This window comes from Polyodon spathula, chromosome 19, assembly GCF_017654505.1.
Source record: "Polyodon spathula isolate WHYD16114869_AA chromosome 19, ASM1765450v1, whole genome shotgun sequence".
Lineage (NCBI taxonomy): Eukaryota > Metazoa > Chordata > Actinopteri > Acipenseriformes > Polyodontidae > Polyodon > Polyodon spathula.
The window spans coordinates 8892917-8913188 of NC_054552.1; the positions used below are offsets into that span (position 1 = coordinate 8892917).

The 20272-nt window shown below is 40.3% G+C and overlaps 2 protein-coding genes across 2 annotated transcripts in view; both read left to right on the plus strand.

Annotated features, from left to right (window-relative positions):
* LOC121294830 (N-acetyl-beta-glucosaminyl-glycoprotein 4-beta-N-acetylgalactosaminyltransferase 1-like) overlaps positions 1-10803 on the plus strand; it is a 170882-nt gene extending 160079 nt beyond the window's left edge. The window contains exons 12-20 of the mRNA XM_041218945.1: positions 692-792; positions 2586-2659; positions 3091-4312; positions 4757-5070; positions 5957-6110; positions 6499-6571; positions 7274-7427; positions 7940-8066; positions 8487-10803. Of these exons, the coding sequence (XP_041074879.1) occupies positions 692-792; positions 2586-2659; positions 3091-4312; positions 4757-5070; positions 5957-6110; positions 6499-6571; positions 7274-7427; positions 7940-8066; positions 8487-8595 (2328 nt within the window). The 3' untranslated portion in view covers positions 8596-10803. The remainder of the gene's footprint in view (positions 1-691; positions 793-2585; positions 2660-3090; positions 4313-4756; positions 5071-5956; positions 6111-6498; positions 6572-7273; positions 7428-7939; positions 8067-8486) is intronic.
* Positions 10804-13334: 2531 nt separating this feature from the next.
* Positions 13335-20272, plus strand: part of LOC121294944 (ankyrin repeat and BTB/POZ domain-containing protein 2-like) — a 41449-nt gene continuing 34511 nt past the window's right edge. The window contains exon 1 of the mRNA XM_041219180.1: positions 13335-14710. Within this exon, the coding sequence (XP_041075114.1) occupies positions 13861-14710 (850 nt within the window). The 5' untranslated portion in view covers positions 13335-13860. The remainder of the gene's footprint in view (positions 14711-20272) is intronic.

Genomic DNA, 20272 nt, shown 5'->3' on the forward strand with positions numbered 1-20272 from the left:
GATGGACACTGAATCTTGGACAATCGCTGGACCCATATTAAGGGATACGTTATATACAGTAGTGTTCAAAAGTTTGGAAACAGCAAATGATTTATAGCAAAATTAGTGGTGGGGATTGTACTGCCCAATTATCTTCACTCAGACCCCTTACTTATTACATACCCTGTTATCTCTGAATACATAATCGTCTCCTCTTTAAAAAAAAAAAAAAAAAAAAAAAAAGCTAAGTATTCTAACAAGCAAGACATCTCTCAAGTAGAGTTATACCCCAAAATGTTCTCCTTTTTCTAGGAAAGCAGTACAACTGGGGATGGGGAGTTTGTTGTCGGATAACTTCACTCACTAAATATCTTGGCATCCCTGAATAGATAATTGTTTAAAAATATGCTAAGGATTTTAATGAGCAATCAGTCTCACAAATGCAGTGGCACCCTAAATTGGACAAGTTTACTTAAAATGTGTTCTCTATTTTACCCCAAAAGTTAATTTCCTGAGTGGTGTGACTGCCACGACTGGTACAGTATTTCATGTAGTGTTCTCTTTGGCTGTGTGTGTGTGTGTGTGTGTGTGTGTGTGTGTGTGTGTGTGTGCGCGCGTGCGTGCGTGCGTGCGTGCGTGCGTGCGCGTGTGCGTTTACATGTGGAATTGTTTTGTTGAGATGCATTCTAATTGCTGTGTGTTCTGTGCTCAGGTTTACCTGTCGTTTGTGTATCCCAATGACTTCACCAGACTGACCCACATGGAAACAGAGAACAAGTGTTTCTACAGAGAGTCTCCCATCTACCTGGAAAAGTAAGTAAAGGGAAAATTGAAAAAAAAAATGAAGTACAGAGAAACAACTGTAGTGATGTTTTTGTTACTTGCTGGACAGCACTGCAGAAGGACTTAGTGCAGGGCTGCAATGTGGAAGGCAGTAGTTTTGAGTAGCTCAGTAGTTACAGTGCTGGGCTGCAATGTGGAAGGCAGTAGTTTTGAGTAGCTCAGTGGTTAGAGTGCTAGGCTGCAATGTGGAAGGCAGTAGTTTTGAGTAGCTCAGTGGTTAGAGTGCTGGGCTGCAATGTGGAAGGCAGTGGGTTTGAGTAGCTCAGTGGTTAGAGAACTGAGCTGCAGTGTGGAAGGCAGTAGTTCTGAGTAGTTCAGTGGTTAGAGTGCTGGTCTGCAATGTGGAAAGTAGTAGGTTTCAGTAGCTCAGTGGTTAGAGTGCTGGTCTGCAATGTGGAAAGTAGTAGGTTTCAGTAGCTCAGTGGTTAGAGTGCTGGGCTGCAGTGTGGAAAATAGTGGGTTTTAGTAGCTCAGTGGTTAGAGTGCTGGACTGCAGTGTGGAAAGTAGTGGGTTTTAGTAGCTCAGTGGTTAGAGTGCTGGACTGCAGTGTGGAAAGTAGTGGGTTTTAGTAGCTCAGTGGTTAGAGTGCTGGACTGCAGTGTGGTAGGGAGTGGGCTTTAGTAGCTCAGTGATTAGAATGCTGGACCGCAGCAGAAAATGAGAGTTCCAGTCAGCGCTTCAGATAAGTTGTGTAAAGGGAGTTTTACGCACAGAAAAAATATGAATAATGCATGACATTTAAATTGAATGCCTAACAAAAAGAAACAGTTGAATCCACTCACTTGCAATGTATGTTTGTGACAGGTGAATAAGAAATCTTTAGGATTTCTCAATGCCGTCTTTGGCCCCCTCAACCTATTCTACCAATTTACCTATCTGTCAACTGAATTTGTGGAAGATAAATCTATATAATACAATATTCTGTGTTTGGAGAGAGTCAGGATGCTTTATATTTAGGGCTTGAAGTTTTCGGGTTTCATTTTTGATCACAGGATGTCCCTTTAAACATATTTTGAGTCGATTCTCTTTCTTAATCAAACATGGAAGTTGTTTCTTTTTACCCTCATATCCTGATTGAGTTAACAAACGACATGCCTTGATTTCACCTGATTATATTTGAACCTGCATTTCATTCTGGCTCTAATCGCACAATTCAGCTTATTAATTTCCACTGCATTAGTTTCTAGTAGTGCGTTGCTAATTGAAACAATCTGGTATTCAGTTAAGGCTTAACAACTATTAATTAAGGTTTAAAGAGAGGGAGATGGAAAATAAGAAAAACTGAAAACTAGAAGCTCTCTTTATATTGCAATAGCAAAGCGATTAATAAGGAGTACCTTATTGTACCTTTTGTTAAGTATATTCCATATGCAGCGTTGGAATAAAAAAGAAAGAGAATCTGTTTCTGTGTTTTTTTGCTTCACAGCCATATTGTTTATAGTCAATAAAGCAAATAAGAATGCTTGTTATTTTGTTTTTATTGTAAGACCAAGTTTTTGTACAGTAGTTCAAAGTAAAAGTACAATTAAAATATAAGGTTGTAGTTAATGCATATCCATTTAGTTATCATTAAAGTATGTACTGTATTTATTGAAAGTACTTCAAGCATTCTACTCACCCAAAATACATTTTACATACATAATGTTTACATTGGAAAATAAGTTACTGTCCCCAAACCTTATCTGGAGCGTTGGTTCCAGTCGTGCATTCACTCTGGAAGGATATCTGATCCACATCAAAGATCATGTGTGCGTCTTTACAGGTTTGGCTTCTACAAATACATGAAGATGGATGAGGAAGACGATGACAGGCCTTTCTTCTTTCCAAATCCAGAAAGTGAGTGCTCACAGCACTTGGCACAAGATCACAGCAGATTTTCCAATAAATCCACGATGCCTTTTGTCACTGTGATGTGACTTCTGTTTCTCTCAGTACATTTCTTTACATCACCACTAGGGGATGTATCACTATTTGCCAGCGTCAATGTTGTCACTAGAATTATAATTTGGGGGATGTTAATTAATCTTAACTGTGTTGAATGTACTGTGTTACTGATATTATGGACATTTTGCATATAGACAAATGATTTCAGCAATAATTGTTTTTATCAGTGTATCTTAGTACAAGGAACACAACTAAAAGACAAAATTAATATTATATTATATTAACCTGACTATCATCATTTAGTTTTCCTAATCTGCAATGTCTGAAATGTCTAACCTGTTTTATATGAGTATAACTTTCTGTGTCTCTGTTGTTCTGTATAGATTTCCCTGATGAGGAGGAAGGAGTGGACCCTGAAGACAAATCTTTACCTACTGAGAGCCATCCATTCAGAAACGAGACCAACACCAGCCTGTCTGACCCGCGCTTGACTTCCAGGGTTAAAAGGAAGGCCTACCCTCCCACTGCCATCGACTACGAGGATGACGTTGACGATTACGCGTTCAGACGCAGGCAGAAGGTGTTCCGGGCTAAGGACACACAGGACAAAGAGACCCAGAGAAGTAACACCAAAGACCCACCTGCAGCTGATCTCCACGGCAACCAGGAAGTGGTGGACTTCAATGAGCCCATGATCATCCGGGGGAAATCCCTTTCCTGGATCCGAACTGGCCCGGAGGAGCTGAGCAAAAAGGGGGGCGACGAATCAGCGGTGCTGCAACACGGCATGCCCAGCCTCTTCCTGACTAGCAGGGCCAAGCAGATCGTGAGCAACTCTGCCCACGCTGCCGCAGACACCAACAACAACAACAAGGACCGCAAGAAAGACCAGAACAAAACCTACGTCACCAGGCCCCGGCCAAACAGGAAGACCGTGTTGCCCAGGCAACCCAGAGAGGTCTTCCCAGGTGTTTTCTTGTACCAGAACGGAAAAACCACCAAGCTTGTGAATCTCAACACCAAGCTCAATGGCAAGGGGCTTGTAAGTGCTTCCCAGTTGAGGACCCTTTTCAAGGACAACCATGCACCCTGGCTGAGCAGCAACATCACCAAGGAGGCTGTTCAGGGACGGAAGGCCTCTGCAAGGAAATGGGTCTCTTTGCACAAGAAAGAGGTGGGCAAGGAAAAGGACACAAACAAGGACACTGCCACTTCAGCACCCTCTACTGCCATCAAGAAGGTCCCACCACCCACCACTTTGACAGTAAAAAAGCCAGAGACAGACTTGAATTCCTTGGAGACATCCTACATGAAGACCTCAGAGATCACAGAGACGCAGCTTCTGGAGGCAGAGCAGGTGGACGAGGCCGAGGAGGGAGGGCTGTCTGACTACAGCTACGAGGACACGAACCCTCGGCCGGGCTGGGCTGAGGAGTCCATTAACTGGCAGCGCACCTTTACTGTGAACACCATGGACTTTGAGCTGCTGCGTTCCGACTGGAACGACCTGCGCTGCAACGTGTCAGGAAACCTGCAGCTCAGCGAGGCAGAGGTGGTGGATGTGCTGGCGCAGTACATGGAAAAACTCAACGAGAGGAACGGAGGGTGAGGCAGCTAGAGAGCTAGGCTCAAATCACAGATACCTGGACTAATTCATTAAGTAGAAATGTAATTTTAAATTCAAGAACACATTGATCCACATGTATCCACAAACCAGCTACCCTCTCTTACTCCATTAGTTTGAACAGACTGACCCTGTGCTTTTCTTGGTTTAATTTTCTTTCCATGTTATTGGCACTATTAAGATTACCACTGGTCCCCATTAAGCAGAAGCTCTGTTGGTTCTTTATGCACAATAGTAAAAAAGTAATACAGTAAAGTGCTACAGGTTAAAAATGTCTGCTGATTCTTGGGACCTAATAACTTTCTGTGCTGTTTAGCCTTTTTTGAATGTGCTTTAGAGAAAGAGTTTGCAATGTGTATGATTGCCACAGATTATTGGCAGCCTTAACAAAAAGATAAACCTTCTCTCACCCCCTCTACCCCCAGTATTTACACTCTGCTGCGAATCATCAACATGGAGAAACGGCGGGACTCTATGCGGGGGAACCGCTACCTCATTGAGCTGGAGCTGATGGAGCGAGGGAGGAGGGTGGTGCGGCTCTCCCAGTATATCTACCTGCTCCTGCACCGCAGCCGTCATGAAGACAGCCTGGAGACCAGCGAGGGCACCCTCCCCTCCACCACCAGCACACTCCCACACACACACCCCCAGTGGGGCAACTCTTACAGTAAGCCCCTGCTGTGCCAGCCCGTCCGCCTGCAGTGGAGACACGACGTCATGGTGCACTTTGTGGTGCCAGGTGAGTGCTGGGCCATGCCTTCCCGATTCTAAATGACATCAGCTCCAGCTGGTTCAAAATGCTGCAGCCAGGGCTGGCTCACACACGTCATTCACAACATGTTACTCTGGTTCTTAAATCACTGCAGTGGTTTCCTGTTAAATTCTGGATTGATTTTAAAATTCTGCTTACTACTTATAAAGCCCTTCATGGTTCTGGGCCTTTATATTTACAGAAACTGTTGGCACCTTATGTTCTATGTCACACCTTAAGATCAGTGAATGCTGGACTTTTGGTAGTTCCCAGAAGTCATCTAAAATCGGAATGCTGGCACAGTCAAATCTTTTAAATCAATTTTAAAAGCATATTTATTTGAGTTCTCTTCATTTTTAGCTGGATTGATTGGCCAATGATTTTTTGAGTTTTATTTGCAAAGTACCCTGGGATGCTCTGCATGAAGAACGTAATACAGATGTACATTTTCTTACCCAGTGGTTTCAAATCCATTTTCTTACCCCTGATAGACTTTATCAAAGCCCCCTGTGCTTTTAATCTTGTTTTGTTTTCTTTGCATCAAAAAATATGTTCTGCAATGTGTTTTTTATACTAAAAGGGTGATACTTAAGTCATATTTTCTGAAGCAGATTCATAAAACACTAAACCTAAATTTAGCACTACAGTAATCTACATAATGTTAGACTTCACAAGCTACTTTTCCAAGACAAGCAAACAGTGTCCCACGAGTACAGAATGAGGCATTGTTATATGCTTTAGCACCATCTCTACTTCTTTGTCGATTGCACACTATTGTTTCTTGAACAGTGGAAGAAACGTTACAGTGGTTTTGGTTATGTATTGGTATTATGAAAGGGTAACGCTCAAAGCAATGTGCTTGCACTGTCTGCAGTAAAGAACCAGGCTCGCTGGGTCCAGCAGTTCATCACTGACATGGAGTTCCTGCACCAGGAAACCAAGGATGACAACTTCAGTGTCATCATCGTGGACTACGAGAGCGAGGACATGGACGTGGAGAAGGCACTGAGGGACAGCAAGTTGCCCCGGTAACCAGGGTTAAGGGGAAGCAGCCAGGAGTAAGGGGGGGGGGGGGGGTGCTGTCATTTGCTCTTTACTCTACAGCATGTGTAAGATGTGAGAGACAAGCCATTTAACTTCTGAGTTACTGGTATTAAAAACAAGTCGAAATATTATACTTTGTTAATAGATAATCATATCGGGATATCAGTTTGTTTCCAGGATATCCCTAGAAGGCTATTTTAAAAGTAAATAATATGATTTTTAAAATAATACCCCCTTGTTAAAAACAAACAAAACAAAACAAAAAAAACAACTCATGGTCATGCAATTGCAGTGATTTTGTACTTTTTATCTATTTCGGGTAGGTTTGACAGTGGCAGTTCATTTTTCATTTTCCCCCTTGTGTCTTGTTAGGTATCAGTACATGAGGCGTGAAGGGAACTTTGAGCGCTCTGCTGGGCTGCAGGCTGGAGTCAACTCTATTGAGGTAAAGGTTTCTGCTGTGGCAATAGGGGGTTTGTTGCATATTCTCAGCAGCAAGGGTACAAGAGGGGCACTTACATATACTGTATTATATTAAGTATTGATACCCACTGTGTTGATTTTGAATGAATCTAGTAGCTGTGTTTCCATGTTTTAGTACAGATACTGTACACTGAATTTTGATTTGGACATTTCTGTAATAAACTTGTATTAATTTTCAATTTTTTTTAAACAAATGAAAAAAAGGTAGTCATTGATTCAAGTACTTAATATTAAAATCTTGGTTGTTGTTGTTGGGGGGAGGAGGGATCTCTGAGTGGCTCACCTGGTAAAAGCAACGACTGTGGTCTGCAGGGTGAGTCGGACAGTCAGGGGAGTGTAGTCCACGTCCCTGCTGTGCAAAGTCAACAGTTGCTGGGCATGCCAAATGGAGCATCTAATTGGCTATGGTGCTCCTGCGAGGCAAAACCGTCAGGGACCGTTTCTCCTCGTTGAAGTACAGTGGACCCTATTGATATCAGTGACCTGTGTTCCGTCTTGTGGTTAGGATTATCTCAATATAGCTTTTTCCATACACAGAACCCGTCTCCTCATGTGCAGGTTTTTATTTTATTCCTATGTTTTTTGATGTTTTTTAGCCTTGGTGGACTCCCCTGTCAGGAATACAGTAAAGGATGACTTGTCTTGTGCTGGGTGTTTCTTACAGGACAGTCACAGCATTGTGTTCCTGTGTGACCTGCACATCCACTTCCCTCTCAACATCGTGGAGAGTGTCCGGAAGCACTGCGTGGAGGGGAGGCTGGCCTACGCCCCCATCGTCATGAGGCTGGCTTGTGGAAGCTCTCCACGGGAACCCAACGGTAACAGCCTTTACCTTCTGAAACCTACTGGGAGGTTCCTTGCCAGGGTAGTGCTGGGTAGAATAGTATTTCATTCCTTTATTCCCTCACATTCACTTACACAAGCCACAGACAGTCTGGTACTGCATCTCACTGTGTAGTACACTGTTTTTACAGAGTACCCCTAAACCTTAAAGGCACATAGTCTGACATATATATCAGCCTGGGAAGTTGCTGCCTAACCAGTAGGGGTCACTGAAGCAGGTGTGCTATCTCTAGATGATTTTCATCACTAACCCACATGAGTACACAAGGCTAATGCAACACTCCCTGTGGGTCCCCTGTCAACTCAGCACGCAATCTCCTCCTAGTGTCATTACCAGATGGGCCACCGTCGGCTTCCCTTTGGAAATTGTTTTTAGTTTTTCTGCCTTGTGATCGCTTTTCATTTCAGTCTGAATTGAGTTGACAGGCTGCTTCCCGCAAGCAATTAAAATGATTAACAGCCTGCTTTTCTGTTGTTTTGCTCTTAGGGTATTGGGAGGTAAACGGTTTTGGCTTGTTTGGCATTTACAAATCCGACTTTGACAAGATCGGAGGGATGAATACAGAGGAATTCCGGGATCGATGGGGAGGCGAGGACTGGGAATTACTGGACAGGTAAGGCAGAGAAACCTCAGAGAAATTGATTTTTAAATCACACCTAAATTGTGGGGATTACTGCTAACAGGTCAAGCATTTCATTCCATTGGGTCTTTTTTTAGCAGCCCTGTATCAGGGCCACAGTAATCTGATAGAAATCTGTTGTGTTACTATTGCCAGGAATGCTGTGGTCTGCTAATGGCTAGGTATTACAATGGTATTCCACTAGAATTTACATACATTTCTGTATGAGTTATGTAAAATACCAAAACAATGGTTGCTTTTAAAATGAAATTTGCAACAATAAGTGGGGTTTAGCATGACAATGTGTGTGATTGTAGCAGGTGTATGTTTCTTTACTATAGAAAAAAACTCTATATGAATACACATGAATCCTTATTAAGCTAATTGCTGTATAAACTTTTTTTTTTCATTCAGAGTTCTTCAGAATGGTTTGGAGGTGGAGCGATTACGACTTAGAAACTTTTTCCATTACTATCACTCTAAACGAGGCATGTGGAATTCGAAGAAACCCCCCAAAGGATAGCAGAAGGCTGCTATTGACTTCGAGCAAAAAACAAGAGCCTGCTAAGCACTGCAAAGGCAATCTTGAAGGTCTACCAAGTCACTTAAAGGACCCCTTTATCGAGACAAAAAAGGGAGAGTGCAGCTATCTTGTTCGCTGTCCTGAAATGAAAGACTTAATAAATCTGTCGTAGCTGCTTTAAGTAATTTATCAAGTACTCAAGGAAGTGTGTTTTTTTTTAGGAGAATACTTTAAAGAAAGAGATGGTTTTGTTGTATTTGTCAATAGGGATAACAGCTCTTGTTATAACAAAACAATGTCTGCACTATTTATAAACTAGTTATTAGGTTGATCTGACATGTTGGCAGTTGTATTGCTGGTAGTCCAGTGAAAACAATGTGTATTTGAATGGATTTCTGGCATAGACAGACCCAGACTCAGACTCAGACTTTATAATTACTTTTCCAGTTTGTATTGTTATTACCAATATAGAAGCTCCCATACATAATACTGCTATGTAAAAGTCAGCATATGTGAATTTTATTTGGACGCATAGAAAATGGAAATGGAAATACCTAACACAGATTTGAAGCCCGCTAATTGTGTTTGGATTGTAAAAGTTTGTTTAATCCAGACACTAAAAATATGCTTTTTTCATGTGAGCCAAAGCGTTGCTTGGGATGGTTAATGGGCGCTAAAGTTCATAATGTGAAAGGAAATTAAAAAATACACACACACACACACACACACACACACACACTATAGAATGTTCTTCTGCAAAAGTGTACTTTAATGATGAATTAAAACACCTTTCAAAACAGAACTTCAAAATGAGTTGCTGCAGGCTCCAGATGAAAAGCTTCGATGCATAGGAATACTGTTTCCAGTTCTTCATTTTCAGCATTACAGTACTTTTATTTGAAAGTTTTTTTTTTTAGTCAATCGGTCTCAAAAAAAAAAAAAAAAAGCTTTTTTAAAATGAAATATGGAAAGCTATGACATGACTGTGTATGGTTGTAGAACTGTTTATATAAAATTGGATTTACACACAGAATATTAAGTTTACACCAAGAGAAAATACTTGACCTGACAGATATCTTTAGTTCTTTTTGTGTTCTTTGTGGGGCTGGGACCTGGAAATATTGGTGTGTCACAAGGAGGGAGCAGCTACTCCAGCCTGTTTCAATTCTTACCGAGATTATCGGCTCTCTTTACATATTTATATCTGGATGATTCGCTGAGATGTAACAGTTCCTTCCCTTAGGTGTCCTGATTCTATTTTAAAGGGTTGGTTTGTTCTTTCTGAATTAGATAAGCTGGAACTGCACTTTCCGACACAAGACAAAACTATATTTCATTCAGTGGGCAGGACAAAGGCTTTTCCACTGTTAATTACAAAATGCATACTTATATTTAGCTCTCTACTAAGTACATTCATATTTGAGGATACATTATACTTTGGAACCAGTATTGCTGTCTCTACTATCTTCAAATATACCGATTTAAAAAAATAAAACAACAATAAACATTATACAAATGACAGGATGTGTTTTACACTCTAATTCTATCCTCGGGCTCAATGGGAACTTTTTCTCCATCAGATCTCCTTGATTGCCTGCTAGCTGTTATGCTGCGTTTCTCTCTCTCTCTAATTACCACCTCTAAATTCTCTCTGCGGAAGGGCTCATAAAGTTATTTGATTCTTCATTTCTTGGATACAGTTCCCTTTAAACCAGTAGCAATCTGTGTGGTATTGGTTGCAGAAACACTGCCAGTTGAGGCTTTGACTGAAACAGACTTTTTAAACAGGGAGATGTAGCTGTTATATACTGCAGAATAAATGTCAGGGATATCATGTGCATTACAAGTCAATCAGCCGTTACAGGGACAGCCCATTTACACAGAAGTGTCCTACAAGTTTTCATACAGACGGTATGTGTATGTATTTATATAGGAAAGAGGTAAACCACCCTGAGCTTCTTCACCCTCCTGCTTCTCTACAACAGGCCTTTGAACAGGACTCCCCAAGGGCTGAATCTTATCAGCAGACATCACAAGACAGCCATATCCTCTCCCAGCACTGACATGTCAGTGATTTGTCTCAACCCCATCTCATTTGCTGAACCCTGCCTTACAGAAACCCAGGGATATACATTCCAAGAATGATTTCTGTGAAATTATTTTGTAGAACATGTTTTCAGAATGTACTGTATTATGGGTTGTTTTTTGTTTCTTTGTTTTTTTTTTTAAATAAAACTTTAAGCAAAAAGCCTGATTTGGTTTGCAGTAATGTTTATTTATTTATTTTGTGGGTAACAAGATTGTAGGACCGACTCAGTATGTCTTATTGCATGAACTGCTATTTTAGTGAATTGCTATGTTTAATCAAGCTGGACTCAAATGGTATAGGGCTGTAGTAGCAACCATTCACATCCTGACTCTTGATGCCTACAAATAGTAAATCCTACAAGTAATTCTGGATTACTAAAAAAAAACACTAGGTAGCTGAAAGCATTTTACTGATACATGAACACGTGGTATAACTGTAGTGCAATTCCCTTCTGGGTGGCATATTAAACACCAATAGATGGCGCTACAGTTCTTTGAAGAGGTAACAATATTTTACTGTATTTTTAGCTCGTTTCATTTAGTGCTGATTTTGCTCATTGAAATTCCACAAGCAGAACAGCAATGACAAAAAGAAACCTACATATGTATCCCTTGAAAAGTGCAATGTTTGTGAAACAGAATTCACAAAGCTAGTAATAACTCAGACTATTTTTTTTAATCTTTGCATGCTGCTGAAATGCTTCAAAATAGTAAACATTTTGTAGCAAATTAAACATGCCAAATAATTAACTTTCATATATTTAACACACATTAAATGCATGTGGTAATACATGGAGCATTATAACACACTGGTAGCGTGGTTAACCCTTTCATGCAGTAATTTAATTTATCTATTTTTAAAATAGCTGAAAAAAAGTAGTTTTGGACACTACATATATTTTTCACTGAAGATTTTTTTTTTTTTGTTTGTTTGTTTGTTTTTGTTTTTATCCGTACCTAAATTAGGTTGCCATGCATGAAAGGATTAAGAAGTTACATTTCATGTAAACAATAAACACTTTCATTTTATTCAGAGATCCTTACAATTAAAATAAATAAATAAATAAATAAATAAAAACCTCTGCAGTAAACACATCAAAGAATACAGCTCTGGGTAATATTGATGTATCATAATGTCTGGTTTATCAGTGTAGGCTTACTGCCTTCCATGGCTGCTTCTGTTATTATCTTTTAAATTAAACAAATGTAGAATAAGAGCAGAGCTTTTTGTTAGCAAGGAAGGAATGTAAGTTGTTGCTTACCGAATGAATGTTGATACAGCCTCGATAATTCCTACCCACCTTTCACCTTTGCGTCTATCAGATACCTGATTGGGAACTCCTTCCTGTCCTGTAATAACTATTATAATTGAAATGTTAGATTTAGAACATCTACTGACAGCACCCTACTGGATAATTGTTTTGGCCAGTTTTACTGTCAGAAAGAACCCCCGAAACTAAGACGGCTCAAAATCATAACAGCAGAGGCTGAAGAAAGATACATGTTCTGTTGAATTGGCCTGATGTTTGGAGAAATTGAGGCACCCGGCGTAGTTATAGAACAATTTGTTTTGTGCAGCTAGAGGCAGCAGCAAAATTAGTAGCTTTTGTGTCTTAAAAAATTGCCGCTTGTAATGAGTTATTTGTATTTATTTATTTTCATCATTTGAAGCTAAGGACTGTTTATACAATTTTAGAAGAATAGGAGACAGTCACACCATCTGCTCTTCGGGAAATTGTACACAAAAGGTGAATTTGATGTACGGTTTACTTTTTCTTGCGCAGCCAGCTCACGCTTCCAAGGTCAAGTCTGTCTGACTGGACAATGATTCTTTTCATCTTGGCGCGGAGACACGTATCCGTCACTTTGAGTGGCCCCCCCGCTCTGCGACTGAAGATGTATTTCACTATTAAAAGAAGAATTGGTCCCTTAATGAACTGCCTGCTGCAATACCGGAGTCATCTCCCAACTCCATATTTTGCTGTCATTTCTCCCTATCTGCTGCCGTTCTGTAAAACTAGTTTTCTTCTGTATAAAAATGACAAAGCTGCAACCTTTGCACTAGAGCAAACATAATAATAATAATTTAATATAATAATTAATAATAATAATACTAATAATAATTAAAAATAATAAATTATGTTTTTATAATTGTAGATTATTAGACTATTATTATTATTATTATTATTATTATTATTATTATTATTATTATTATTATTATTATTATTCATAATAACAGACCTTAAATTAAATTCTCAGTTTAATTAGACAACACCTTAGTATTATCTTAATACTGTCGTGTACTTTATACTTTTTTATACACAATATATTGTACTGTACTGCGATCGATTATTAGTATGGATTTACTATAATTCCTTATTAATTCCTCATAATTACCTGTTGATCTTCATGGTAGTACACGTTTTACTTTGTACATTACATTAAAAGCAGAGAATGCTGCCCGTTCCAGTAACTGCAGTCAACTGGGGACACTTGACCTGAAAAAAAGAATAATATGCTGATTTGAATGCCACACACCCCTTCCCATTTTGATTGGCTGCAAATAGCTACTGTGGACTGCTGATTGGGCAACATCAAGCATAGTATTAAAATACTAGCTGGCCGGTGTTTGCTTTGTGCATTGAGTTTAGAAAGTCCTGGGAGTTACAGACTCAGGCAGCGTGTGCCGCACTGTAACTTTTGTTTTCAAAAGCTGTCCAAAAAATTTAAAAAAAAAATGGATTTGTCTATGAGGAAGGAGGAGTCTGCGTATAAGTGTCAATATTGATTTTCACGGAGGAAGTAATTAGCGTGTGTCTATAAAAAGTTTAATTCAATTTATTGAAAAGCCGGAACAGGCAGTCTGACGGAATTTGGAAGAAGCAAAACTGTTTTGTGAAAGAAGGGAACGACTTTTTCAAAACTGGACGGGATGTGCATGATTAATGTAGTTTCTAAAAATGAAACACGGTGCTGTCTGTGTTCACGCAAAATGTTTATTTTTAGTCTTAATTGCATCATACAAATATTTATAACACTACTATTATAATACAGTGGGTATTGTCATAAACACCTGTGTGCATCTGTTTTTTCTTGATCGCTTTACAAAGTTTGGTATTGCAGCCTGACCGATGCGCACAGTCGTTGGCTATTAAGTACAACCACCACAAGCAAACCATGGCAGGGGTGTACAACTCGACCATGAAGACGCTTGAGGACCTGACCCTGGACTCAGGCTATGGGGCAGGTGACTCTTGCAACTCCCTGAGTCTCTCCTCCGCCAAGTCCAACTTCATCAGCGCTCCGCACAGGGGCAACTGGTGGTACTACTCGGGGTCTATGAACAGCAGAAACAACAGCTGGGATACCGTTAACACTGTCCTACCAGAGGATCCGGAGGACATCTTCTCAAAGTGCCCCAGGCTTCTGGAATTGGAGGAATTTCCCTGGACCGACGAGGAGGTGGGCAAGGTTTTGCGTAAAGGAGCAGGGAAGAGTGCTGTGTTTTCCCAAGAAGCTACCCGGAGGCTCTCCCTGCTGATGAGGAGGGCTCTCATTCGAATTTCCAGGGAAGCCCAGCGTCTTAGCGTCATGCACTCCCGGTGCACCCGCTTCGAGGTCCAGAGCGCCATCAGACTGGTGCTCAGCTGGGCGCTCTCTGAAAGCTGCATCTCAGCCACGGTCAAGGCTATCTCTCTCTACAGCATGAGCGCTGGAGAGTGGCTCCGCAAGGGAAAGTCGTCGCGTTGCGGGCTTGCCTTTTCTGTTGGCCGCTTCTTCCGCTGGATGGTTGACACCCGCATCTCTGTGCGCATCCACGAGTACGCTGCTATTTGTTTGACTGCCTGCATGGAGGGGCTGGTGGATGAGGTGAGGTCGCGGGTGCTGGCTGGACAGCAGCCGCAGCATCACGATGGAGGTAGCGGGATCACGGGAGAAGCGCTGGAGATTGTTGTCAACAATGACGCAGAACTTTGGGGGGTCTTTCAGCCTTATGAGCACCTAATCTGCGGGAAGAACGCCAATGGTAAGTGTCTTGGGTGTCTCAATACGGGGACGGGGGTATTTGAACCAGGGATCTTGCCGGGCTTAGTACAAGTGGTGTTTGAAACCAAAGGATGCTCACTTCAAGTTACTGCTGTGAGTGCATCACTACAGTACTCATCGAAGTCATTTATCGGCAGATTACTATGGTGAGTTAAAATGCCACCAAAGTAAATTAGTAGCCTAATTCAGAAGGTTAATTCAGGGACTCAGATTGTGTCTTAGTTGTTATTACGTTAAGAAGTTTTGTTAAATTAAGATTTAAAATTTCTTCTGACAAAAAAATGGTACAAATTGTACCCTGATCACCACTCTTTCACCACACTATTGAAAATGTTGTAATCCTGAGAAATTGTATTTATTGAGCACATCTAAGTAGCACGGTTTCCAACGTATGGCTTTCTATTTCATTGCAGTATTCCACCCTATAACTTTAAACAGATGCTGAAACAATTTCTTACTGCAGTAAACACCATTGTGTTGGCTAAAGCCCAGCTTTCAAGTTATGGCTTTGCAAATATAATATAATACGGGTTTTCCTTGATCTGCGGATCCCTCCTTCTTTGTATCCCAATCACAAAGTAAAGAGAAACGTTCTGCTTCTATTGAGATAGCTGTCCTGCAGTAACAGGTTAATCGATCTTCTGCTTCTTAATCGCTTAGTTTGGCAATGCAACCTGCTACACTGTGCTCTCTGTTAGGGACTAGAAAGATCAATGGGCGTGTGGAAAACTTTACACTAGCTAGTGTCCAGGTTGGCATAGCTTCAGAATGCAGGACCCAACTTGCAGGACCTGTTATAACATCAAGCAACAATACAGCAGTATACATGTAATAACAGTGAGGTGCAGAACACATTTGCACCCAGATCACCTTTCTATACCTTTTCCCACTGGGGAGTGGGGGCATACAGTTTATAAGGAACTATTAGACAATTTAAATTTGTACTTCATAATACTGTCCAGCTACACAGTGCCAATTGTAGACATGTATATTAGACTCAGAGCAGTTAACTTTAAGTTAGACCCAAGTAAAATTGGTCAAGTTCAATGGTTGGTGTTCAACTACTGTGGAGTTTTCCTATCCCAGACAGAAACTGCATAAGGCCAATTAAGGAGCACATTAAGGAATACCAAAAATGAATCCTGCACAATAACCCATTGTGTGCTGATTTGCACAGGATCATGGAGCACTTGTGGGGCTGCATTACTAAGAACACACTCTGGGCTTATCAGAAACGTTCTTGTGGTTTGACGTAGTTGTTAGTGTGGAGATGTTAATCTCTTGGCAATTGGTTGATTCTTTTTTGCAGAGCTTGTTGATTGCTACGCAATGTGTTGTAATCAGGGCTTGTTTTGTGGTTCACCAACACCAGACTAAAGAAAGGTTTTCACAGACAGAGAGTAGCCCTTTGTACTTATCTGAACTTTTTAAACAGACTGAAAGAGCGTGTATCTTTTAGTTTTTTAAAACTGTGTTTCTACCATAAACTCTCTGTAAGGAGCAGTCAGTGTTTGAAAAGATGTCTGAAATCAAATAAAAAAGAATGTGCATTTTCATTTAAATAAATGTGTGTCTGTGTCTATGTAGCCATGAATGTCATCCACTAAAAATAAATTGATTTTATTCGTCTTCAGGCCTTTAGTGTCGAAAGTCTGAAAAAACTTGCCTTGTGGCCTCCTGCAAAAAGTAGGTATGAGGTGGGTTGTCACACAGTTTTGGAAGCCGTACTGTACAGTATAAAAACACCACATTCACAAGTATAGAGCTTGACATCTGAGAATCTTTAACGCAAAAATTACATCTACAGCTCCAATAACATGGTATATTATTTTCTCTGCTTTTTCTGCAAATCGCTTAATAAATTCAGCAATAATTTTAGAGCTACTATTGGACCTCATGGAAAGCCAAATTATAGTGAATGGTTGGAAAGATCGGTCATACGGCTGGACTGCAGTGTGGAAGGTAGTGGGTTTGAGTAGCTCAGTTGTAAGAGTGTTGGGCTGCAGTGTGGAAGGTAGTGGGTTTGAGTAGCTCAGTTGTAAGAGTGTTGGGCTGCAGTGTGGAAGGTAGTGGGTTTGAGTAGCTTAACTGTAAGAGTTGGGCTGCAGTGTGGAAGTTAGTGGGTGTGAGTAGCTCAGTTGTAAGAGTGCTCTCGGCTGCAATGAGGGAGATAGTGGGTTTAATAAGCTCAGTGGTTAGAGAAAGTGCTGAACTGCTATGTGGAAAGTGTCATTTGAATGATTACATACAATCATTTGGACCTTTTACACATGTAACAGAAGTAGCCCCTCATGAGGACTACATTGTATCAGGGTTAGAATAGTATTGTGATATAGCATATAGTGAAGCATATTGTGTATCAATACTTTATTGTAGTTACACCCCTACAGACAGTTATGCACATAAAAGGGCTTCATGCACGTTGAAGATTTTAAAGCAGTGAAGTAAACCGCTTTGTTTGAACAGACAAATAGGGCAGTTTCTGATAGAAGCAAGATTCGATGTTATCTTAGCATACTCCTTATTGATCTTATTTTCCCAAAAAAAATCCCCAGTCCCTTTCACGCTCCACATTTCCTGAACTCTAAACACAGACATGAGTCATCATTTTAGCAAATATAAACTCAGAGATTATCTTTTCTGTGAGCGTAGCTGCATATTTTCTGCTGTACGCTGTGTTTACTGCCTGCCCAAGATATCAGTTCCAAAGAACTCAGTTTTGGAGTCAGACTATTACATTACATATTACTCCAGTATATGCATATATAAATCAGAGCATTGGAGAGATAACTGTGCAACATTGTTTGGTTCTAATTTTTTATTAATTTAAAAAAATGGATGGCACCGTGCATGTAAATGTGAAACAGAGTAAGATCATTAGTCATAGGTTTGACCATGTCCACCTGTAACAATTTGTTCTTCTTTTAAAGTAACAATTTGTTCCTCTTTGCTAGTTTGTTACCTTTCATTAAACACTGCTGAAATGAACCTGCTTGTAGAAAGCAATGGGCATTGGAAATGCAGTGGTGAAACTGGGAAATATGTTGGCTTGTACTAAAAAGAGGATGAGAGGGGAATGATGTAGTGAAATAGTGGAGTAGGGGGGAACGTGAGGAGAAAAGATAGGGGTTGAAGTACTTGAGATGAACAAAGAGCAAGTTATGTACCAAACAGGATAGGAAGAGGAAAGAATTCTGCACACTAAACATCGAAACAACTGGCAAGCGAAACCAAACAGATAAAGGAAAGACAGCAGGAAAGCGAGAGTTTTTGTTTGCAGAGGGATTCTGCAAAGAGGCAATGAGGCCTGGAGTTAGAGCTGAGGACGGAATGCGGAGATCCCTGTTTCATCTCCCAGCTCAGTCACTGTCTTGAGAGCCTTCAGTCTAGCCTTGTTGTTAAGATAGGCACATAGTGGCATCTCTGTTGGGCTAAAGCACTGTTGTAATTTTAGTGACACAATGTTGTTTCATTCATTAAAAAAACAACAACAAAACAGGACACCCTAAATTGTCTTTAATCATAGTACATGTACACGAAGTACAGTTTATGACAAGCAGGAAAGCGTCAAATTCATTTAGTGGGTATTTCTTAACTGAATAATTGTTCGGGTAATGTGACAATATTCACCTGTCCATATTCAAAGGGTGTAATCAGGCTTCTTTCACCAGCTGTTGAATACCATATGGGAGCGAGATGTGGCTGCCTCTCCCTTGCAATTAATTCTTGAAAGGGCCCGCAATCACAAATGGTGCTCAGCCGTTTTGATTTTAAAGAATATGTTGGTTAAGTTGCGTTTGTGTTATTTTCGTATTTTTTGTTTCAATGCAATATCTTCTGTGCAAGCAGCCTGCAACAATATTCTCATTTTTTGTAACCCCTTTACAAAAAAAAAAAAATAAATTACATTTGAGCTGCAAAACACCTATAGAAGAACTTGAAGAAGAAGGTGCTGTGAATTTTGTTTTCCTGTGCAACAGTCTGTTGGCTGTACAGGTCCTAGTTTTAAGGTTTTTGTTCTGAAAACCAAATGCACTGCAGTCTCAAAGCCACCTGCAGTTCTTCTGGTGATTGATAGCCCTGATCTTTAGGTAGAAAAAATGTGAGGAAAATCCAGACTTGTATCAATTATTTTTCTCTATAAGTTGTCTGGACTAATCAACTTGACATTGTATAAATATACCATATTTTATTCCATTTAGGCACATGCTGTTTGAATTTCAAAGGGCTGAGGTTGTTTAAATTTATTTAAAGGGCCTAAGTTAAAGCCAGTGTGCTCGTAGATACAGTGTCTGTTTGGAGGATGACCTACATGTGGCACCAGGCTTTAGGGTTTGGGCTTTGGGCCTAGGCCTACCAGCTGCAGAAGCCTCCATATGCTGCAGTTTCTGTCATCTCTATGGAAACTAGACCCAGACAGGAAATCAGGGGTAGGGCGGGAAAATGGCCAACAATTACACAACTGGTTTGAAGTTTGACGAATCCCATAATAAGTAGAAAAGGCTATCTGTTCTACTGAAAAGTGCAAATAAGAAAAAAAGAGAAAATAAATTAACCGGCTTTCTGAATGGCTTTTTTATTTTGCCATTTCTTTCAACTACAGTGCAAGCAAAACCACAAGGGGTGCTTGTGTTTATTTTACATTAGACAGAAAGCTGGACCAGTGCATGGAAAACTTTGGTGAACAGCTACAGTACCGGTATCAAATTGAACATGGTATGGAACACTGTAGTTTTGAAATTCTGAGTTGTTTATTGTTTGTTTGAAAACAACAACAGAACTGTCCCTTTTGAAAAAGTGGAAAACCAGAAGCAAGTGTTCTTTTACACAGGTGTAGTCTAAGACTGCAAAACAGCAGGAAACAGGATTACATTTTATTGTGCTTTGAAATCTGCAATTTCCCTTTTGGGTGCAGGTCCCCTTTAAATAACAACATCATCTTTGTTACCTGAAGATGACGGCAGTGAAAATGCTGTTGGTTTTTAACAGCATTTTTTTGTTTTTCTGTATGATATATTGTAAACAGGCTGCAGTCAAGTGTGAAAGCCAGACTCAATCAACATGAATGTTTTATGCCTTTTGTGTATACTGCAAATAGACAAGTGACAACTGTTTACATTAACATGTGATAGATGTTTCCAAGCTGTCAGAAAAATAAAGTAGAAACAAATGTGGAAAAGTGCAGGGATGCTGAATGATTGGCGGCCTGGACATCTTTCCTGCTCATTGGAGCTGCTGCCTCCCACATGGATACCGAAGTGATCTCGTTTTTCAGTTGATTCTTGTTCTTCAGTAGAATGGCTAAAAACACCCACCCTGGTTCCTTTTTCCATCTAATCATTAACCACAAATGAAGGAAACACCCCTCCGAGAATGTGGTCCACTTGAGCTGGAATGACCTTTATATCTTTATATAGCTGATCCCTTTATAATAACTTATATATATCCTGTCAATGTCTCCAGAGTCCATACATTGGATTTTGCTCTAAATTATACACGGAGATACAAGAAGAACAGGGGGGTTGACCTGAGTTTAAGGAAC